This window comes from Sturnira hondurensis, unplaced genomic scaffold (assembly GCF_014824575.4).
Source record: "Sturnira hondurensis isolate 20B ecotype Veracruz unplaced genomic scaffold, ASM1482457v3 Scaffold0023357, whole genome shotgun sequence".
In the NCBI taxonomy this organism is placed as follows: domain Eukaryota; kingdom Metazoa; phylum Chordata; class Mammalia; order Chiroptera; family Phyllostomidae; genus Sturnira; species Sturnira hondurensis.
In genome coordinates, this window is record NW_028095988.1 from 5,209,346 (window position 1) to 5,233,235 (window position 23,890).

General features: G+C 37.1%; 1 protein-coding gene across 2 annotated transcripts in view; it reads left to right on the plus strand.

The window, feature by feature from the left end:
- The window catches only part of PRKD1 (protein kinase D1), a 315,738-nt gene that overhangs the window by 235,012 nt on the left and 56,836 nt on the right, over nt 1-23,890 (plus strand). The window contains exons 5-7 of one of the 2 annotated variants that reach the window (XM_037037455.1): nt 9,901-9,924; nt 22,432-22,642; nt 22,740-22,817. In XM_037037455.1, the coding sequence (XP_036893350.1) occupies nt 9,901-9,924; nt 22,432-22,642; nt 22,740-22,817 (313 nt within the window). The remainder of the gene's footprint in view (nt 1-9,900; nt 9,925-22,431; nt 22,643-22,739; nt 22,818-23,890) is intronic. The other variant, XM_037037456.1, reaches the window with a different exon arrangement.

The window sequence follows — 23,890 nt, forward strand, 5'->3', positions numbered from 1 at the left end:
TTTCACAGGACAAGTCTGTGGGACAAGGTGATAACAGCGTCACTCCATGACAAGGCCCGGGGAGGGAGGACGCAGCCAGGGTGCACATGACGGTGTTTCATGTGCACAGGGCCTGCGCAGTAGCATGGCCGGCGCTTCATCAGGTTTGCTCTTCCCTGTGAGGCAGTCCCGTTACAGAACATGTTGGGTTCTACCGCAGTCCTAGGGCCAGAGCAGCACTTGCTGATGTGTGAATGGTGAAAAACATAGCTCGTCAGAATTTGGAAAATAGAGATAAAAGATGTTTTCCTGTGAAGATTATTAAAGTCCTTTGTGGCATAGCTGAATATTTATTCCAGGAGAAAATCAGAAATTTTCTGTTAATGGAAATGTGAAAGTCTTTAATTGCTTGCCATTGCTGGCGCGCATGCCAGTGTATTGTTGGAATGACACTATTGACAAATGCTGTGAAAAAAATAGCACTTAGCACTTTAATTGTTCCATTGGCTCTAAGATATATATTTTATCCATATGGCTTAAATATTATTCTTTAGGAAAATGAAACTTGGATTTTCAAACATTGAAAACACAGTAAAAGTTGTAATTATGTGAATTATTTAAAATAAGAGCATTTTTAAAAATTAGCTAATGGTGTGAGGCTTTAAATTTCTCATATTTACTCCTTTCCCCAATGGATTTTACAAGACTCTTTACAATTTAGCTGTTGTAAAAAAGTCATTAAAGAAAAAAATTATAACTGAGTAAAACCTTCAGCTTAAATAAATCCCTCTTGGAATGGAGAGTGGCAATACCTATTTAAGACACCTCTAGAAACTTGTTTTAACTAGTTCATTGTTTGAAACATGTTTTATTGTGATCATTATGTCATGTTAATTTGTTACAGCATGAGCTAGATATATAACTCAATTGAATGCTCATTTTTGTGATCAAGAAAATTCCATGTTGTATTTTCTCAAGACTTTCTTTTGGGAGTTTCTTGTGTTTTCAGACCTTATCACATGAACATGTTGGGAGAAGGCAGGTACTGAATTCCACCGATAACCGGAAGAATGTGTTGTATTTCGGTAGCTATTCAGAATGTATGTGTGTGATTATAGATTGTCCAATAATGTTGCATTAATTGGAATTAGTGATGTTCTTAGAGAAAAATGCTTAAATCAAAAGCTATTTATTTTTTCAAATAACTCTCATGTCACCTTTCCAACTCTGAAGTTCATTGATTTAGTTAAATTTTTGTAAGCAGTGATGTTAGAAGTTACAAGTTACTTTTGCTTTTAAGGATAGTCCCTGAGAGTCATACTGTTTACAGGATAGACATTTAAAGATAAGTTTTAGAAAAATAATTATAAATTAATTGTGTATTATTTTTAGTTTTATCAGATAAAGTTTTTAAAAATTATTTAATGTCTCACAAGAAATCTAATGCTCTAAAGTAATTCATCATTGGAGTAGATTAGAATCTACATGATTAATGCTGAAGATCTTTTAAATCTATCTCAACTTTTTATAATATATATACTTATATGTATATGCATTTACATACACATATATACATCAAAACATCACAGGTATAATTTAGATTTCATAAGTATAAATTATACATTTAAATTATACGTATGCGAATTTGTATGACTATATAGTTTATATACAAATATAGTCTAGGTTACATGACTATAATCTTTAACACAAGTTTTTGTGTTTTTAAAGAAAATTTTTTAATTGCTTTATTTAACCAAATAATTATTTAGTATTTTGAGTTCATATTTGCACTATATTTTACAACAAATGTTATTCATTAGTTCTTCATTACTGGATGGAAGTTTTTGTAGTAGAATGCTTAAAGTGTGTTTTTAAAATGTACTTTTAAAAGGTATATTTTGACCATGTCTCTCAAGAATGCTTGTAAAACTGATCCAATTAGATATTTATGAAGTGAGAAAATACTGGGGGCTGTAAGATACTTTGAAAAATATTATCATTAACACTTATAACCTTGTGTGAAATGTGCCACTGGCAACCCTCAAATGAGAAGGCCCCTGGAAGTCCTGTGGTGACAATGACACATGGGCTTTGCAGTTGGGTCTACCTGCATCATGGCCCTCTGTACCCTCACGGGTGCCTTCCTGTCTCTTCTTACCCAGTTCCTGAGAAAAGAAGAGACTTTGGTCCACCCTGAGGAGGACACACACTTCCTGGTTCCTTGAGCCAGGCCTTGCCTACTTTTTGCCGGGCAGAGCCACCCTGCTTTGCCTAGGCTTGCTCGAAGCGCAGTAGATATGTTCCTTTTCGTCCCTAGGTGAGACCTGAAAGGCCAGTAACTGTAGTTTAAAATTTGCAGTGCATACCTAGTCAAAGGTAGTAGAATGGCAATAATAGTGAAACCTTTCAGTTCTACGTACCATAAAGGATATTTTTATTACTGAAAAAGATAATGGCATTGTTTATTAATGCCACCAGATCCCTATATGGCAAGTCTGCCATGATTAGTGTGGATTTTCTCTCAAATGTTAGGAAATGATTTTTCTTTTCTGTACTTGGTTCTCTATTTTGACTGCAAAATCATCCTTTCACATATATGTTAAGATATTAGTAATTTCATTAATTTGTCCATTTTGGGCATATATACTGAATTTCATATTTCAATAATGTTGCTCAGTTAGAAATAGAGGATAACAGCATAGATTATATGACAAGCTCTATCTGTCATCAACTTTGGTAGTAAACAGTATCTGTTATACCAACCATAAAGTAGTTCATCTTTTAAGAAAGTCCAAAATGTAGTCAATTGATGGCAAACAGCTATGAGGGAGTGTTTATCATTTTATAAATCATCCCAATATTTAGAAATAAACAAGAAAAATATAGCATCCTTAAGTCAGACTCACTACTACATCATTACATATAGATATACATATTAAGGCATCATCAATTTTATAGAATTTTAGACAGTTGCAGGAGAGAATTTGGGATTAAATGACCCTATCATGAGATCCAAGAAGGCAGAGGAGTAAGTGGAAGCTACACTAACCTCCTCCCAGAACCAATCTGGAATTACAACTGAATTATAGAGAAATCATCCCGAATAACCAGCCGAACAATAGCCGGACAGAAGCCTTACAACCAAGGACAGAAGAAACCACTTCACCACAGTGAGAATGGTAGGGAGTGCAGGAGAAGCACAAAAGGTCCAGCTGCGCTCATACGGGTACCTATGGACAGCTGGACACTTCTTCAGAGAGGACATATAGATGGCCAATAGATGTAGGGGAAGATGCTCAACATCACTGATCACCGAAGAAGTACAAATTAAAACCACAATGAGATGTCATCTCACACCTGTCAGAATGGCTATCATCAATAAATCAACAAACACGTGCTGTCGAGAATGTAGAGAAGGGGGAACTCTTTTACACTGTTGGTGGGAATGCAGATTGGGGCAGCTACTGTGGGAAGCAGTATGGAGTTACCTCTAAAGTTAAACATGAATCTGCTTTTTGACTCAGGTATTTCATATTCAAAGGAACCCAAAACACTAATTCGAAATAACATAAGCACCCCTATGTTCATTGTATCGTTATTAGAATTGCCAAAATAGGAGAGCAGCCCAAGTGTGCATCAGTAGATGAGTGGATAAAACAACTTAAGACATTTACACAATGGAATACTACTTGGCCACGAAAGAGAAGAAATACTTTACCTTTTGCAGCAGTATAGGTGGACCTAGAGAACATTAAGTAAAATAAGCCGGTCAGAGAAGGTAAAATACCATATGATATCACTCATATGTGGAATCTAATGAAAAAAAACTGAACTAACAAGGAAAATGGGGACAGACTCACAGATGGAAAGCGGGATGACAGCTGGGGGTGGGAGTTTAGGGGATGCAGGGATTGAGCAAAAAGGAAAAAGCATTATGGTCATGGACAACAGTGTGGTAAGTGCTTGGGGGGGCATAAGGGGACTTAATGGTGATGGAAAAAATTACAGTAAAGATTAAATTTAAAAATCAAAAAACAAAAAAAGAATTAAATACATAAGCTGATTAGTTGTGCATGCCTTTCTTCATGCTACTTCCCAGAAATATCATCATACACATGAAAATATCTGTGAGGAGAAGATTACTCCTGCAGCAATCCACTTACACAACATTAAATGTGGTAGATGGAGGAAGAAATAAAAAATTTAATTTCTTTAAGCCCTAAAAAAATAAGCTACCCTATTATTTCTCTATGCTTTACTCATCTTTCTTATTTACAAATATTCTTGTGGTATTTGGGAAGAGTTAAAGCCATTTAAAACTATGTTATGCAAGACTTAATCTTATGCAAAAAATTAATAATCTTTTCCAAAACTTCTGCTCCAAGGTATAAAGAGGCTTGGATTAGCTGTCTTGCAAGGGACAATGATAAAAGCTGGATAAAATATAACAAAAAGTAAAACAAAACATACATGAAGGTTCCCAAGCATGCAATGCCATCAAGATTTGATGCACCAATGTCTCAGAAAGAATGAAATCACAGAGCAGTCGATGTACAGGATGGCCCCAGTGTGCAATAAAACGTACCACGGCCCCTGATGTAGAGCAAAGCTGGAGAATTTCCAAGCATTTTGTAAAGCCATGGTTAAGTCAATGTGGTATCGTGCAGGAACAGAAAAACAAATCAATGCAACAGAGAGTCCAGAAACTGCGAGGCTGTACAGGCCGGCCGATGATGACAGGGACAGCACTATGGTGAGGAGAGGCTTCAGCAAACATGTCCAGGGCCAGTAGAAAAATGTTTCCAAGAAACAGGACTCAGGTTATTGATGGCAAGAGAAAAAGATGAATAAATTGGGTATTATTAAGATTAGGAAATTGTTTTTATCAAAATATACCATTAAGTCAGAGAATGAAAGGGTATTCTATTAAGCCAGTCACAAAAATTAAAGAATTTTTCAACGTGTATGTGCTGTAAGAGACTCATTTGGAATGTATAAAGAACATCTACAAAAAAACGAGAAGACAGACAACTCTGTACTGTACAGGCAAAGCACTTGAATACTTTGTGAGAAAGATAGCCAGTAAACATGAAAATGTGCTTTACATCATGTTCATAGTTATCAAGGAGACTAAAGTTAAATCTACAGTGAGATGTCTCTATACTATAGTGCATAAACTTAGAAAAATACAATAAGTGATTAAGATATTGCTTATGTGGAACACCTATAAACTACTACTGAAAATATAAATTGGTTCAACAATTTTCGGAAACTTGCTTTCCAAAGTTAACGTCTGACAGTTACCCTCTAAAGCTGAGCATAGGCATATTATATGACTCAACAGTTGTCCTAGAGGTATATTCAACAGAAATGTGTATAGATATGCACAGGAAAACATGTACAAGCATTTATTTCATTTATTTTTAAAGACATAATTTATTATATTAAGTTCAGGTTAGACATTTATATAACTTACAAGATAATCCCCCCAATAAGTCTAATACTAACCTGACACTAAGCATAGTTATTACAATATTATTGACTGTGTTCCTCATGCTGTACTTTATATCCCTTTGTGGGGGAGGGGCTCCCCTGCTGAGCCATCCAGCTGTCACAGACAAGAACAAGTCTACCAAGACATGATCTGCTCAGGGGGACAAGATGGCCTATCTCTCAAAGGAGAAGGGCCAGGAGCCTGTTCCTCAGCAGGCGTTTATTGGGTTCAGTTTGCACAGGAATACAGGTAAAGCTCATCAATCATTGTCAGGCAGTTAGGATCAAACAATAGATAACATACAAAAAACTATGAGGGTTTATTCTGAGTCAGGGTCTGATAGCTAAAGGGCTATAAAACTTTGGGAAGCAAACTCATTTCATGCTTGGGCCCTTATCAGAAAATTGAGGGCATTCTTAGCAAAGCAGTTTCCACAAGATTTTATGCCTTCTTTCTTAGGCTTGATCTCCCCAGGGAACCACCCATTCCTGCCCAGGGCTGCACCGCCCCCCAGCATTGTTTCAGGTTTAAGTCAGGCAGGAGAAGAAGGCAGCCAAGAGATAGGAGATTTCTTACAGACAGAATGGGGACTCAGGCTCTGTCAAAGCCAAGGTATGAAGGTCCATCACCCCCTTTTTCTATAGCCCCCCGCCAAGTCCTGGAGCCTCTTCATGACCATGCCTGTCTTAGGTCATCCCTTTCTTGAGGAATCTTACCCATCATTAGCTAACCAGTCATCCATCCGGGGCCAAGCAAGGTGAAGTAGAGGGGGCAGAGCCTAGTGCCCCAGCCAGGAAGATAAGCTTTGCCTCCTTAGTAGCTTATGGTCCCAAGGTCTCTTTACTCAGCCTTAGCCGTGGGGGGTTACAGCTTCTGAAACTAGGCAGGTGGGTTCCCAGCACACCCCTGTGACTCTTTTGTAACTAGCAATTTGTACTTCTTAATCCCTTCACCTTTTTTTATTAGAGCACTTATAGGTTCACCAAAAAATTGAGAAGCAGGTACACAGATTTGTCATATAGCCCCTACCCCAACACATGTGCGGTCTCTCCCAGTATCAACACTCCTCACCAAAGTGGTGTGTTCGTTAGCACTGACGAACATGCACTGACACATCATAATCACCCGAAATCCGTAGTTTACTTTAGGGCTCACTCTCGGTGTTGTAAATTTTATGGGTTTAGATAAATGTATAATGGCATGCATTCACTATTATAGTATCATACAAAGAATTTTCACTCTCCTAGAAGTTCTCTGTTCTCTGCCTATTCATCCCTCTTCTCCTCCATCCAACAGCTGGCAACCACTAATCTTTTTATTGTTTCCATTGTTTTGCCTTTTCCAGAATGTCACATATTTGAAATCATACAGTGTGTAGCCTTTTCAGATTGCCTGCTGCCTTCACCTAGTGATGTTCATTTAGGGTTTATCCATGTCTTTTCATGGCTTAATAGTTGATTTATGTTCAGTGCAGATTAATTTCTCGTTGTTGGATGTGCTACAGTTTATCCATTCACCTACTTAGGAACATATTGGTTGTTTTCAAGTTTTGACAGTTACGAAAAAGGCTCCTGTAAACCTCCATGTGCAGTTTTTTTGTGTGTGTGTAGCTAGGCGTTTTCGGCTCCTGTAAGTATTGAGGAGCATGACTGATGGATTTATTGTAGGGGAGTATGTTTAGTTTTGTAAGAAACTGTCTTCCGAAGTGGCTGTACCATTTTGAATTTTCACTAGCAGTGGGCGCGAGTTGCTGTTGCTCCACATCTTCATCTTGATGAGGGTGCTCCTCATCCTCACTTGGTGCTGTCGGTGTTCTGATTTTTGGCCATTCTAATCAGTGAATCATGGTCTAACATTGATGTTATGATTTTCATTTTCCTCATGACATTTGATGTGGAATATCTTTTCATGTGCTTGTTTGCTATCTGTATACCTTCTTCAGTAAGATTTCTGTGAAGGTCATTTGTCCATTTTCTTGTTTTAAAAATTCTTCGTATATTTTGGTTAATAATCCTTTATTAGATGTATCTTTTGCAAATATTTCCTCCAGTTTGTAGCTTGTCTTCTAATTGTGTTGACATTGTTTTTTCAAGAGCACAAGTTTTTTTTTTTTTTTAATTTTATCGGAGTCCAACTTATCATTTATTTCTTTCATGGTATGTCTTTTGTTTTCTATCTAAAAAGGTGTCGTCATACCCAAGGTCATCTAAGTTTTCTCCTATGCCATGTTCTAGGAGTTTTATAGTATTGTGCTTTATGTTTAGGCCTATGAACCATTTAGAGTTAATTTTTGTGACGTGTGTAAAGTCTGTATCTCATTTTTTAAATGTGATGTCCATTGGTTCCATCACCACTAGAAGAGACTGTCTTTGCTCTGTTTTATTTATGGCCTTTGCTCTTTTGTCAAAGATCAGTTGGTTATATTTTGGGAACTCTATTTTGCAGTCATTTATTTTGTTTCATTGATCTGTGTGTGTGATCTTTCACCTGTACCACAGTGTCTGAATTATTGTTGCTTTATAGTATAGTAAGTCTTAATGGCAATGTCAGTCCTCCAGCTTAGTTGGTTTCCATCAACATTGTTTGGATTATTCTGGTTTTTATGCCTTGCTATAAAAACTTGAGCATTACTTTGTTGATATTTATAAAATAGCTTGCTGGAATTTTGGTTAGGATTGCATTGAATCTACAGATTGAGTTGGGAAGAATGGACATCTTAACAATATTGAGTCTTCCTATCCATTGACATCTCTTAGTTCTTTGATTCCTTTCATCAGAATTTTATGGTTTTCCATATAGAACTTAATCATATTTGGTTAGATTTATATCTAGGTATTTCATTTCTGAAGGGTGTTAGTGTGAATGGTATGCTTACAAGCATGTTTTTAGCATCTTTATTCATAATAGCTAAAAGCTAGAAACAAATACATATTAAGAAATAAGTTTATTAGGTTTTTTTATTACTGCTCATGTGAGAAAAATAAAAATGTTATATCCAAATAATTGATAGTTTAATTTAGTTCTGAGATTCTTATCAATCAATTAAAAGAAAATGAGGTTACAGAAATTATATTATTCAATAATAGGAGACAAGTTCTCTGGGTACTCAATGCAAAGTAGTGTGCAAAAGTTTGATCAACACAAAAAATGGCACTGATTTCAAAACACAGTCATGTATTTTGGTTATGAAAAAGAGTCAACCATATTTTAGGTTTGATTTCTAGTTAAAAGAGAGAGCTGCTCAAAAAAGCTTCAGGAAGCAGGGATAAAAAATGAACAAATTCAGTGTAAATTACTAGATATGTGTTGTCTACTTAACCAAGATTTTTCTGATATTGTCTTCATTGATTCTCCTTCTCCTCTTTTTTTAAAAAATTTTTCTTTAACTCTTGTTCAAGTACAGTTTTCTTTCTTGTATTCCCAGCCCTGCCCCCCCAGTGCTCCCTACCTCCCTCCCATCTCCGCTCCCCACCTTAGTTATTGTCCATGTGTCCTTTATACTTGTTCATGTGAGACCTTCCCCTTTTCCCCTGTGATTCTCTTCCCTCTCCCCTCTGGACCCTGTCAGCACCTTCTGTATCACAGTGTCTTTGGTCATATTTTGCTTGCTTGTTTGTTTTGTTGTTTAGATTCCTGTTAACGGTGATATCATATGGTATTTGTCTTTCACAGCCTAAATACACATTCTTTTCAAATGATTCTCCTTCTCCTCTTAAAAAAAAAATCCAGAATAACCTTTTCACTTTTGAATTATATTTCAAACTTGAATGAAATCAGACAGAAAACAGAATACACAGCAAAGACTCCAAAATGAGCAAAAATGCACCGTGGCGTATTTTCTGTCATTGTGAGTCTAACCCACCATTGGACTTTCCAGGTTTGGAAACCACTGACTGAAGCTGATTATTCAACAGCTTATTCTTGCCTGCAGGCAGATAACAACCGTGTGACATTTGATTACTTTGATGACCTTTTCCTTTCTTTTCCCATCGAGAGGATAAATTATTGTGAGAAAAACCTAATCTTTCACTCAAAGGTCAAAAACGCTTCATTCTGACTATAATTTATTTTCAACAAGGTGAGAGAACCGTCTTGTCATTCCTGACATGTATGACAAGTAGCTTTATTTTTTGCCTCTACAGGTTCACAACTGTAATTTTTTTGCAACCTTGAGTATGTGTCTCTTGTCCCATTTAAATGTTACAAAGTAATTCCAAAGTCGGATGTTTCTGTGGCCACAAAGACTGATTAGTATAAGATTTTGCTTTTTATTGAAAACAAACCTATATAAAACATTATTGAATAATATGCATTGTTTTCCTCCAATAACACTGGTTTTCTTCTTCTTTTTTGTGTGTGTCTTGTCTTTTTCCTCCCTCTGTTCTGCTTCTTTGCCTGCTTTTTGCTCTTACAACTCCGCCTTTCAGTCTCCTCTGAGTCCCGGCTTTGAGGTATGTATCGAATGTGCCTGGCACAGGGTGTGCTTTACCATCTTTTGCAAACCAACATTTTAAAAGTAGGTTGTCATCAGTTATCTGCGTTAATTCTATGAGAACCATCAGGTCAGAATGTAGCTCAAAATTGTATGTCAACTATAACTCCTAAAAATTTAACGTAAAATTCATTCTATTCAACTACAAAAAAGAACATATTTTTTGTTGTTGTTGTTTTTTGTTATTGTTCAAGTTTTCATAGTCCTCAATTAGACCGAGCAGTGCAGGCCTTGGAGTAATAGATCTTGAATTGTTGGGTGAAAGTTTGCCCTCAGGTGACCTGGTTCCACTCCATTGGTGTCTTTCCTGTGAAGCTGAGCAGACTGGAACAGGGTACAGTCGGCACTCACTTAACTCAGTAGCATGTGAACTGAAATGCATGCGTGTTGGAACTGTGCTGATGCCAGGTAGCACAGAACCCTGTAAACTAAGGTCACCATCTCAATACATAGATTTTGGCTGGCACAGTAAGGAACAGAACAAGAACTGTCTGAAAATGAATATAACTTTTTCAAGAAAGGAACTTTTATTCCTTAATGTATTACCACAATCTAATTATTTTTAAAAGGATGCTATTCAAGTGGATATCTCAAGGTCCCAATTCAGGAAGAACTTATATATGGAAAAGACACAAATTTCCTTCATAATGGTTTTAATTAAGTCCTCCTCCCAAATTGGCCTTTTATTTGCCTTAAGCAATTAGTAACCTGGACATAGAGAAAAGACATTCAGGCCAAGCGCTTAAGGAGAGTATACAGCGGTACTTCTCTTAGGATAAGTTGTTTTGCCCAGTTGACACGTAAATATTTAGTTTTCTTTATTTCTGTACCCCTTGGAAATTGAGAGTTGACATACTGTTATTTTCCCTCGTGAGACTATAAATTTCAGATACATTATTAGTGTTTATGCTAAGATGATCTTGTTAAGGTAACTCTAACAAAGGAAGCTAATGAACACAGAACCAGAATGTATTTTGGGTGAAATAAAATTGGTAAGTCAAGATATCTTGATTTATAAGATGTAAAATGATGAAACTCGCTTCAGTAATAGTAAATGCCTGTGTTTAGAATAATTATCCTAGGTTAAAGTGTCCCCTACTTAGAAAAGTCCAGGGTGAAAGCTCAATAAATGTAATTTTTAACATTCTTGAAAATTTCAGTTTTGTAATTGACAGTGCCTTCCAGATATAATTTTAAATGTGAAGTAGTATCTCTCCCTTCAAATTATCTTTGGGAATCAAGCCAGGGACAGATTGTGTAAAGGAGGACTGACAAGAAGTCTGCTTTTCTGTGGAAGTCGCACAACTTAAAGGCAACAAGGCCTTTCTTTACACGATAGCTCCAGGATGATAGAAACAGGATGCGTTTTTCTGCATAAGCCTTTGCTCTTGAACTTGTTTATACCTACTTTGCTGAAAAGGTAACAGATTTGTTTTTTATCTCTTTATAAATGTCTTGGAAGAGAATGGTGCATAAAGTCTGATGAAATTTTTAGAGAAATATTTTAGTGACAGTGAGGTGAACTCTACAGAATTATTATAGAAATGTGGCTGTTGTCTGTGTTCAGCATGTTTGTAACCTGAAGGTGCAAAAATGTACAAACTCGGGTCAATGCTCTGGCCCCGTGGAGCTCGCAGAAATGAACCTGCTGCCTCTGTGTCTTCGTCACAGCTTCCTGGTGGTCCATCACAATGATATAGACTAATTTACTTAATCTACTGATCAGGTTTTCATTCTTTTATTTTAAACAATATAAACTAAGCATCCTTGTATTTTTTGCATATTTTAAAAAGTGTTAGTGGGTTTCCCAATAAGCATTTCTGAATGAATTAGTAGGTTATGTTCTTAGAAGTCAAACGACTAAAGATTTTATACCTCTTTTTTGGCCAAATAGTTCTTCAAAAAGCAGTAAAACTTTAAATCCATCTACAGAGGACAGTGTATGAGAGTTTCTATTTCTACATACTCTTCCCAATAACACATTTTAGCAATATTTTAAAAAGTGTTCTTGCACCAATTTGATAGGAAATCATATCTCTACCTAAATATTATTTTTATTGGGCAATAAACAGCTTTTCATATATTTATTGACTATTTGTATTTCACCTATGGTGAATTGCCTGTCTCTTTTTCTGACATGATTATTGGTTTCTTAGATTTTTATACGTTGTAACAGCAGTCTTGTGTCTAATAATCTATGATGGATGTATATTTTCCATTTTATGTGTGTTTTTGATGTCATTTCCCATGTTAACATTGTAATACAGAGGAGGAGTATTTTTACTCATTCTCTTATTATAGATAAGCTTGAAAATAAGTGAATGTGAGCATATTAAACATAATATTTTGTCAAATTATTGAGGAAAATGGTCTCTTCTTGACCATTTTCTTGAGGTAAGGAAGAAAAAGTCAAGGTAGAAAGGGAAGCAGAATATGAAACACTAGTGTCCTTTGCAACCACAGGGTACAATTGATGACAATTTTTCTAAAACATGTTAGGCCTCACGGAATTTTGTGTTAATTTAAGAACATTATTAAAAGTCATTTTAAGTGTTTTTAAATGTCCTTAAGGAGCATGTACTATTATGGCTTTGGGGCTAAGGGGCACTACAGAGAATTGTTTTGGGGGGAATTATATGTTTCTAGCCTAATAGTATTTTTTAGTAATTCTTAATATTCAGACTGCCTTACAGAAATTATTAGGAAATAAATTGCTCATTGCAAAAGTTTTCCCTGTGTTCAGCTGTTTCATGTGCTGACTTTTTTGCATCTTTAGTTGTTACGAATGTTAGACAATATTTAATTTAATGTTTTATGTTAGTGTACATATTGTATAAATAATAATTTGACATAAACTGCTATTATTTTCACATGAGGCCTACTGACTCACATTTAATTAAGTTGGCAAATATTGTATTGATAGGAACTCTCAGCTATATAATTTCCCTCCTCCAAAAATGACTCATTTATTTACTGCTTTTGTTCATTTAAAAATAATAATGAAGATAAAAGAATATTTATATTGCATTTTCAATTTATAACTTGATATGATCCTGATATGCTTTGTAATAGTCAAGGTAGATTCTTTTCAAATGAACCAATGCTGAAAAATAGCTATTTCTAATCCTGAATGAAACTATGGTGATATTTCTGGCCAAATTAATATTTTCCAGGGTGTTTTCCAAAGTAACAAAAGTCTATCTAGCAGTAGAGACTTTAATTGTTACCCTTGTGTTCTGGAGTTCCAGGAATCCTGGTGATTCATCTGAATGAAGAAGTAATTTTTCCATTTAAGTATGCACCATGACATCCCTGTAATACATTTCCCAGATATTGCAAGATTTCTTTTGATGATTGTGTAACCTGGTTTTCCAGATTCAAACCTGGGCAGCGTATACTTTCAGAGCACAGAGAGATCCAAGAATTCCTTAACCCACACTTCTCCCCTGAGCGTCAGGAGTGGGGTGGTGGGTTTGTGGAGAAGGAGGCCCTCGATACAATTAAGAGTGTGTGTCTGCTGTGCATGTGCAACTGATCAGCTGTTGCCTGTTTCATTCAGAGTGGCTGGTTTGTCATGTGTGCATTCATGCTGTGAGCAGAGACTTCCAGATGTGCAATTCTAAATGAGTACACTGCGGGGGAGTTCTCATGAACTCCACTGGGGTGTGGGGGCATCATGTACTGCTTACCTGTACTGATAAACATGTAAGTCTTAGGAACAAATGGATCTTTAATGAAGGTTCTGGAGGCCCTGTGCTCTCCTCAGGAAAGGTATGTGGCTTCCATAACACTCCCCACAAGCCATTCCTGAAGACAGAAAACATTATCTTCCACTTTAAGATACAAACAGTGCCCCTACTCCTCCCCACCTTGTTAGCAGTGATAGTCATTGCTTAATAGCCATGTATCCATCTGATGTCGTGCCAGACCTGGCCGGATTTCACTCCTGCCCCCTTTAATTCCTGACCAATCATGGCTGCCGAGCTCCTAGCTGAGTAATATGGAAAAAGATTGCTCCTGTTTGCATAGAGAGCTTATGTGTCCTCAAGAATGTCCCTGCCCTACATAAATAAAGTAAAAAAGGTTTGTGTGGAACAGATAATACTGAGGCATGAATAAGGTGGAAGAGGAATTGGTACTATAAATTAGACTTTTAGAAATCAGAAATAATTCAGCTTCTAAAGCTTTATGTGTTGGTGAAATATTTAGGCATATCATTTTACTTGATTCATTATACATGGTTTTCTGATATTTAGTTCTGTTTGTCAGATGAGTTCTCTCCCTTCTCAAAAAGAGTGGAAGAGTTGCCATTTTGATAATAAATATAGTGAAATGTGAGCTAAAAACAGTGTCCAGAATTTATGAACAAATGTATCTCTTTCTCCAGGTAGCCCGGTTTTGCATGGCATCTATTTCAGTATAGCTGTGCCCTGAAAATACGACCGAGTGATATGATTTCATTGACTTAGTACTTTTCTATTTTTAAAACTCAAATGTTTTGGGTAGTTAAAGGACAAATCTCTTATTGCTCCTCGATTTTTAACTGCGCTGCATTAAAATGCGGTCTTCAGTTCTGCCCTGTTGTTTCAGAAGCGTGTGTGCTTGTAAACACACAGTGTCCTGTTCCCCACAGACTGTTACAGGCTAAGATTTTGTCAGTCACTTTAAAGCTACCCTATGCCCCACTTTTGGAGGGACAGGCTCTAACCTTTGTAGCCTTGGACTATTTATGGGATGCTCTTGCAGCTTCTCCTTGTTTCCAATGCAGCGGTCAATGGGACAACCTTTTTCCAGATAATTTCATTCAACTTTCCCTTGAACTCCTAAAACCAGGCCAGGATCCTGTCAATTTTAGCCAGAATCAAATACTATCGAAATATATGTCCCTAAAATTGCTATTGTTGATATTTCCACATTATCTGTTTGCCACCCAGTTCACATTCTGTGTGAAGACCAAGTCTGACATTTGAAAACCCCACAGTAGAAGTTGACATGTAAAGTTATTTTCTCCCTCTGTCAAAATGCTCCTTTTTGTGTGCAGCGTGCTTTAAGATTGCATTGCCTTCAAGTAAAAAGAGAGGTACTCATTCTTATATTATGTCTCCTTTTTCTTCCACGATCCCACGGATTTGTAGGATGTTGGTAACTGACATTTTGAAAGAACAATGCCTGTAATTTGCAACAATTCGCTAACAGTTCTTGTGCTTTCCCTGCAAAGGGTGGATCGCTTAAAATAGTAAGGTTCCTTTGCACTCATTTCTATTTACTTAAAGAGAATAAAATAATATAAAAGTTAATGTAACTTCCAAGACTACTTTAGCACTCAACAAATCCAGATCACCTTGTATTTTTAATGAGATTATATGTTATTATGGTAAAAGCTTTCCCAAATTGCTACAAACAGAAGATGGATTCTCCACTGTAAAATACAGCAGCCATCACTAAGCAAGGGGCGTGCTTTTTACCCCCGAATCCTCTAGGAATGCTTTCTTCCTTATGAAAAAAAATGTCAGTTAGCTGTTATTTATGCTCTGTGTGTAGGGTATCCAGCTGAGGAGCCAGACTCGTTTATCTTGCACCCTGGGCAGGTAGTTCAAGGAATGTAGAATCAGAAGAGCTTTATACAATTTGAAATTCACCAAACACCCCACGCTCTACTCCATGAATTACAGGATATGGAAACATAGGTGTTTCTATGAGAACTCTGTTCCCCAGGAGTCTTCCGACTTGTCTGTTGCCCAAGAACTGGTCTGTGTTGGGAACTCCCTGACTTCCACCTCAGGGGCAGTGTGCTCATCTAAGTGTTGTGGAAAGTAGTTGATTATTCCCTTTTCTTTCTGAGGGTAGTCAGCAAGCATCATGATGAGCATTCACAATGATGTTTTACTAGCAGCGACTGTGAGTGGGGTTCATTAATCATTCCCAAGTAGGGTAAGTGGGTTTCAGAGTAGATAAAAGAAATGTCTAAGCAGCCTGAAGATGGGGAGGACTGAGTGGTCTTAAAAAGAATTTAAAGGCTGATGATACTCAACATGGTCTTGCATGGCAAGACTGCTTCAGTGTTCACACCAAACATCTCTTCTTCAGGAAACTCCTTTTCTGTATAACCCCTTCACCTGCACCAGTGATGTGGTTTATCTTTTCTTCAAACTGTCTCTCACACACACACACGGGCACTCATGCTATGTGAAACAGTACTGCAGAAGTTGGTGATACCATGATGAACAAAATAGTTAAGATCCCTACTGCATGAAACTATTATGTTCCATTGAAGGGATATAGTTTTAAAAACCCCTACAAGCAAATAGGTAAATAAGTTGCAGCTGCAGCAGGGACTCATGAAGAGACAAGACGGCGAGCAGAGAGGAACAAAGCACAAACAGGGAATGGTCAGTAAGTTAGGTGATCTGGAGGCCTCTTGGGGAAAGTGGTATGTGAACTGAAATTAGACTTATGAGGCAGAACCATGCAGAAGAGCACGCTATTGTTGATAGTAACAATTGTTGTGTTCAGAAGTCTATTGGATGGGCAATTCATTGGACACAGAGAGTAGCATTTACAGTCTCTCTGCATCTTGCAGCATCTTAATGGAGCCTTCAGGGAGGATTTGCCATGAGAAACACTCGTTAAGTCAGATCTATCTCGATGGCAGTAGGAGAGAACTAATGTAAGGTACTGTTCTGTCTGCACAGGTCTTTGAGTGTTTGTCCAAAATGCTAGATATCTTCACATTTCTGAAATAAAGGAATAGTGTTTGGTTGCATTTATTTTCCCATAGTTGTGCTGGTATCTTTAAAGCCTAAAGCACCTGAATAGGAAAGTCGGCAGCCAACTCAGTGATGCTTGTACAATAGGAGCTGTTTATTCGCTTAGTCATTATGTTCTGGAAAACATGCATGACTCATATGCTGTCCTCTGAGCACAGACAAGCCGGTTGGAGGTCTGTTCTATAGGTCAAGGTTAAAGGATTCACAATGTTTTCACATTGCATTTGGGCATGAGAATATACTATTAACTGTTCTCACTGTCTCCTATGAGCTCTTCCTTCATGTCTTAAATGAGGGGAAGAAAATACTTTCTATTTTTACATTGGTATAAAACCAGGGAACAGGAGAGCTGGGAGGGGCTAAGGAGAGAGAAGTCATTATCATCTGGTCTAGATTCTAGAGAAAGACTACCTGAATTCGTAGTTCTGATACTTATGGGCTAGGCTGTGTGGTCTTGAACAGATGATTTAACTTTCTTGAGATTCAGTTTCCTTTTCTGTAACATGTGGATCAGAACACAGGTCACAGGGTTAACATAGCATGTGAAGTGCTATGGAAAGAGTGGCACAGAGGAATTTATTAAGGGTTGCCTACATTTAAAAATAGTTACTTCGTAAAACAGTGGGGTTTTTTGCTTCTGTTGAAAAACTAAGGTGTGGAAGCACTGGGCTTACCTACTCACGTGGCAGCAATGAGCAGCTTTGAGCACTGGTCCCCCCTTTTATATTGAGCCCGTCCTTTCCGATTTTTTGCAGTCTGCAACATTCTCCATCACATCCCTGACATCGAGGGGCTCCCTGTTAATATTAACAGCCTGCAGGTATTTGAGCTCGCCACCTATTTCTTTCCAGAGCAGAGGAGTTTTACACAGATTCATGTTGGATATGCCAAATAAGGGTGAGGGTCAGGAAGATCAGTTCAAAGAGCAGTTGTAATTGTAACCAATTGTATGCTCTCTACCGAGCAAAGTTATAGTCCATGTAACATTAAATTACTGAAAGGCTTATATTATGGTCTGTATTTTGAATATCTCTATTTAAATGTCTCATGTGTTTATTCCCATGCATTTACCACAGGAGAGCATTCATTCTGATGAGTTGAAGCAATGCTTATTTTTTATATAGAGGACAAATATTGTAAGATACCATCCTTCCCTTGGAAGCTTATTGTCCGATGCTTCAGACAGCTCTACAAAGATTTGTCAGCACACACGCTAAAGTGTTCTGTACTTTTATTTCTCATTAACTCAAGGGACAGCCGGCAAAATTAACTTTAGTTAGTAAATGTAGTCACCCCAATTAACTCAATAAAAAGGAAAAAATAAAAGGCAGAATACAAACTCTACACATAAAAATACTGCAGAAGTTTTCATTGGAGACATTTTTATTGTTTTATTTATTTATTTATTTGAATCATGTTTTATGTGAAGTGGCTTTTATCTCTCAGGGAACCCGAAATTAGATCTCTATGTAAACGACAATAAGCAAACCACAAGTTAAGGCAACTTTTTGCCCTCTGTTTCCCAGCTCTACTAATGAAGAAAATTTGTATGCCTTGTTGGGAAATTCTTTCAGAGTCCTGTTAAATGTTTAAAGACTTGCTGGCAGTTGGAGTTTCCATAATGTAATCTAAGCAATCATTTCCTGGGAAGGTTCCACGCTTGCTAAGTCATTCATTTAGCATAGCCGTTAAAAAAAAAAGTCCTTCTCCAGAAAAGCAGGATGCATGGTCTCTGGAAGTAGGCGTTCAGAGCGTATAGTTTTCACTTTGGCAGTCATTTCAGATAAAAACACTAGTAGCATAAAGATGTTACAGATACTTCTTCACAAGACCACAGGCATTTAAACAAATTTCAATCTCTATCATCTTTATGCTCTTTAATCTCTAATCTTGGCTTTGAATTTCAGCTTTCATCATTTTTCTGTTTGCATATTCTCTCACATCCTTGATATGATTCCCCTTACACTGAGAACACAAGACACCTTTATACGTTTTATCGCCTAAAATTTGCCAAATCAAATCGTTTACACATGCCCATTCCAATAACATATTTTATGGTAATGTCAATTCTCACAAAAGTTCCACATATACCTGTAATTTGATCCAAAATCCTCAACTCAGGAAAAGAACAATTCCTAGAATCCATGGCTAATGTAAAAATGTAAGTTTTTGGAAGCCCATCTTCTTGCATATGCTAACCATAATTATAGAGAAGGGCATTTAAAACCAGTTCCGCAAAGTCCTGTGCCAGTTTTGCTCTGAACACAATTCTGAAGTAGTAGTCTTAAACAAAATATGGTTGCTCTGTTTCCAAAGCATTTCAACTTGCCTCCTTATGCCTGTAAAAAACCACCATTCTGCAGATTTCCCAGGTTCACCAAATACACAGTGCCAAAGTTGAACAGCAAGGAACAGTGGAAATTAATTTAAATGCCATTTACTTAACTTAGTAAAACTAATAAAACCTTCATCAGTATTCATGAGTAATAAGGAATTTTCTTATCACCAGCGTTTACTTTAAAGAAATATCTTATTTTAAATTCAAAAGTACTGTAACACATCATAATTAAATACACAAATAAGTAAAAAAAATAAAATGAAGTTAATGAAGAAATAAAGGAATACTATATCTTTTAATATAATAAAAATGCATTGCATTTTTGTTTTAAAAAATCTGGTAATTTCAGTCAACATAACCCTTTGTGTCACAAGGGTAGTTGCATGTGGAAGTTAACTTAAAGCCCAAGCTAATTGGATTTAAATCAGTGAGATTTTTTTAAAGCATCTTTTCATTTAAACTTACCAACTTCTAAATTCTTGTGTACTCTGCAACTTGCTACATCAAGCAAAACATACTGTAATTAATGGGTTTCTGCTATATATACCTTCAAATAAAACTTCGCATAGCTGAAATTCTATGTTTTGCTTAAAATTGTAACTGAATATTAATTACTAATGAAAGTGTGTAGCCCTGGCTCTGAAAATCCTTGGAAGTGTTTAGTTTTTGTCCCCAGGATTAGAAATGATTGGCTTCTGACAGAAATGGGGGTCCTTAAACATTTATATAAATAATGGTAAGTATATATTATAGGGCAATGGCCTTATTTCATATGTTCCTGTTTTTCTGTTTGTTTTACTATTTGTTACATATCAGTGATGGCCTTGTTTTATATTTTGACTGAAGACTGGATAAACATAAACGTTTACAAAGTCATCAGATAGCGACAGTCGTCTTTGACGTCTTACGTTTGCCTAATAATAGCAAGAAGCCCATGCAGCTGTGTGCGCGCACACTCCCAGAAACACGGCATATAATTCTGCAAACAGGACTTCCGAAGGCTCTTCACCCTCCTTTCCCCAAAGTGTGTGTCTATTAAAGTGAAACAAGTCAGTCTCCTCCCAGCAGTGAATCAGTTCCCACATGAGCGGTCGCCATGTGCGCGCCGTCTCAATATTTTAAAGCTTCGTCGTATAGAAATGCAGGCCACATGGAAAATGATTAGTTACATTTGAAACTGTGAGAAAATGTAATAATTAGTATTTGTGGTCATGTTGCTAGCTGATTGTAATTTTCAAGTATCATGAATGACAGGAGGACATTCTATATGAATGCTAGTAAAATCTTAAATTGCTATGGAATCTTAAATGCTATTGAAGTCTTAATTTCTGACACTATAAATCATGCAGTCAGTGAGGTGTTACTCTGTGCCAAGGACACACGTGGCCATGTGAATCTCATCATTGCCTGAATTATGTGTGTAGTGAATCTCTGGGCACAAAGGAACAGCCAGTTTCTTTGCCCTAAACTCATGTAATGTTTTAAAAGTCCTGTTGTCATGCTGCCTTGAAGGTAATAAGTGAAATGACTTCTCAAGAATGATTCTGGTTCTTACCGTTTATGGCAGAGTATATGTTACTGTGCTGCGTGAGTAGAAAACATTCAGTTTATCAGGTTGCCTCTTGCTCTTCCAAATGCATTTGCCCCGTGGTACGGTAAATAATTCTGTGTCAAACTGGTTCTGCGAACACAGCCTGGAATTTGATAAATTAAGGAAAATAAGTGAACAGCAATTTGGTCAACTTTTCGTATGATTTTCCAAATCTGAGAACATTTTAAGTCAGCTAAGAAAGTGCGACATCAGGTCAGCTTTTAGTCTGACTTGTTGAAACTTTCCAACTGTGGAAAAATAGCACTTTTTATTTTAGTCTGTGCTTAAAACTGGCCTGTTGGCTACATAAAACAGGGACCTAACCCTGTGGAGTTAATTGTTTTTCAATCCCATTGAAGATATTTATTCAATTGTTCATGATTCTGTTTTGGCAGACCTTGACCTATCTTTACAGGCTCCCTGGGCATCTCTGCAAGAGTTGAGCTTTTCCAAAGCAATTACAGTTTATAGTTTTCTTTTATGGAATTGTAATTGTAACTGTAACTGTAGGCATAATATCCCTAAGTAGAACCTCATATCAAAAAAAATTTTATTGCAGCAAGTGAATTTGCAAATCAAAACTTCCCCATTTGGTAATAAGTAGTACTAATCTTTTGGTGCAGATAGGGATTGAACTGGATGGAAATTGTATGTAAATGTGACTTTTTTCTCAGCTTGTTAGTAATCACTCCAAATTACATATTAATCGAGTAAGGTAATAATACAAGCACTCTGGAGGCAAACAAATGTAGGTTCATGTTTTCACTTTACCACTTACTAGCATTTGACCCAAAAGAATTTATGTAAACTTTATAAGTTTTAATTCCTTGACTGTAGATAACAAGACCTACCTTTTAAAGCACCGAGCACAGGTTATATAGAATGAGAAGCTTACTAAATGAGATATATAATAATAGTATTAAAAAGTAATTTGGTTTATCTTTTATTTTGATGATTTCAAAATGCATTTGTTCTCATGATTCTTAAGTACATTTTCATAGTGTCAAGAGTTACCATGAAATTGTCCAAAACACAGAAAATACAGTTAATTTTAATTAATTTAACTTTTAAAACCTAAGTCCTAGGCTGATTAATTCCAAAATGATAGATAAGAGCGTACGGTGATATAATTATAACCAAACCACTAGTATTTGTGTGTTTTATATAGTCCACTAGTAGCTGTGTTTTCCATTTATAAAAAAGGTGCTATGAATTTAACCCTTTACTTTCACATGGTTGAGGGATTATTTTGAATCATACTTTTTCCTCTGAGGAATTCCAAAGGCATTGTAGGTGTTTTTCAGGTCAAGTACGATGTGGGGTAAACTGGTGCCTTTACTTCTCATTTTCTGTCATCCTGAACTGCTTATATTTTCTAACCATGTGCGTGTAATATTTTAGAAGATGTCAGTGATGTGTGGGGTTGAGGACCATTTTTCTTTTTTCCCAACTTACATTTGTCTTAAAGTCATTACATCACTTTTTAGAAGCTAAGAATTTTTGCAGGTTCTAGAAATCAGGTTCAAATATTCTGCTCTCCATTTCTCTTCATTTCTAACTATAAAAACAAGGTAACTCATATAAGAAATAAAGGGGTGATAAATTGCATTAATGAACAGAAATATAGTTAGCTTGTATCGCTCATATTCTTAAGGATCAAATTACTAAACGTGATAGTAAAATAGAATGTGATTTTAAAATACATAAGTATACTCATCAAGTTTTTTCTTCCGTCTTATTGGGTTTTTTTATTGTCTTTCTATCATGTAGCAAAAGTCACCATCAGAGTCATTTATCGGTCGAGAGAAGAGGTCGAATTCGCAGTCGTACATCGGACGACCGATTCAGCTGGACAAGATTCTGATGTCCAAGGTGAAGGTGCCGCACACGTTCGTCATCCACTCGTACACCCGGCCCACCGTCTGCCAGTACTGCAAGAAGCTCCTCAAGGGGCTCTTCCGGCAGGGCCTGCAGTGCAAGGGTGAGGGCAATCTTGCTGCCAAATATTTGTCACCAGCCAATTCTTGCTGATGAGTTCTTGGTTTTTAGTTGTTTTCTTTTCAAATCATTGTGATTAGATTGCAGATTCAACTGCCATAAACGCTGTGCACCAAAAGTTCCGAACAACTGCCTTGGCGAAGTGATCATTAACGGAGGTGCGTAAAAAATCAGCAGTCGCGTCGGTGTGTTAAAGATCGGCCGTGCCGCTTCTCTGTTAGAGATTGGGTCAGCCACTGGTTTGTCTTTTTCTTTTACTGCACTCCCACCCCATCCCCTCAGGTGCTTATACTCAGCTAAAAGTGAATTATGGCCTCGGTGAGTTCTACTTTACGGTAGAAAAGCATCCATTCCAGTTCATGGAGTTCTGATACAAAACAAAGAGATTTTCTCAAGCTTTTACATTGTGAACAGCTAGTACTGAAAACAAGGATTCCAGAATCTCTTCTCCAGCTCTCTCTCTCTCTCTCTCTCTCTTTTAATCCTCACCCGAGGACATGCTTCTTGATTTTAAAGAGAGAGGAAGGGAGAGAGAGGAGAACATGAATGTGAGAGAGAAACATCCTTCCAGTGGCCTCTCCTAGTGCCCCAACTGGGAGCCATCCCCATACCTCACCAACCGCACCCCACCCCTACCCACGACTGGGGGACACTGTAACCAACCCAGCAACCAACCCAGCCGCACTGGCCAGGGCTCCTGTTCTCTTTTTTAATAACTTATCCTAGTTTGTTCAGAAATGTAGCAGATGTTGGAATACCCACAGGTTATAACTGTTGGTCTCATTTTCTCCACTCTCAATTCAAGCACTGAGACAGAAGTTTACTTTTCTTCCTTGTTTGTCAGGGAAGGGAAGACTCATGGAGAGTCCTGACCCATCAGGAAATGTCCACCCTCTCCCTTCCTCTCCGCAGCTTCTTTCATTATACAGGGTCCAGCAGAAGTAACACCTGCTCGAGTGTGCTTGGTAGGGTGATACTATGGGTGTAATGATTTATCGTTTTAATTTAAACATTTCACCTAAAATGTCATATGGTGTGCTTCACTGTGATATTATTATGTTACAGAATTACTTGCTTATGACTTTGTAACAAAACATTTTGTAATAAAAGAGGTGTTACTTGTGCCAGACCCCCCCCCCCCGCCCCCGCATATGTGCTTCTTAACCTGAGTCTTGTTAGTAACAAAATGAACTTTAGTTCAGCCAATTAGAAATATCATTTTCTACACTTG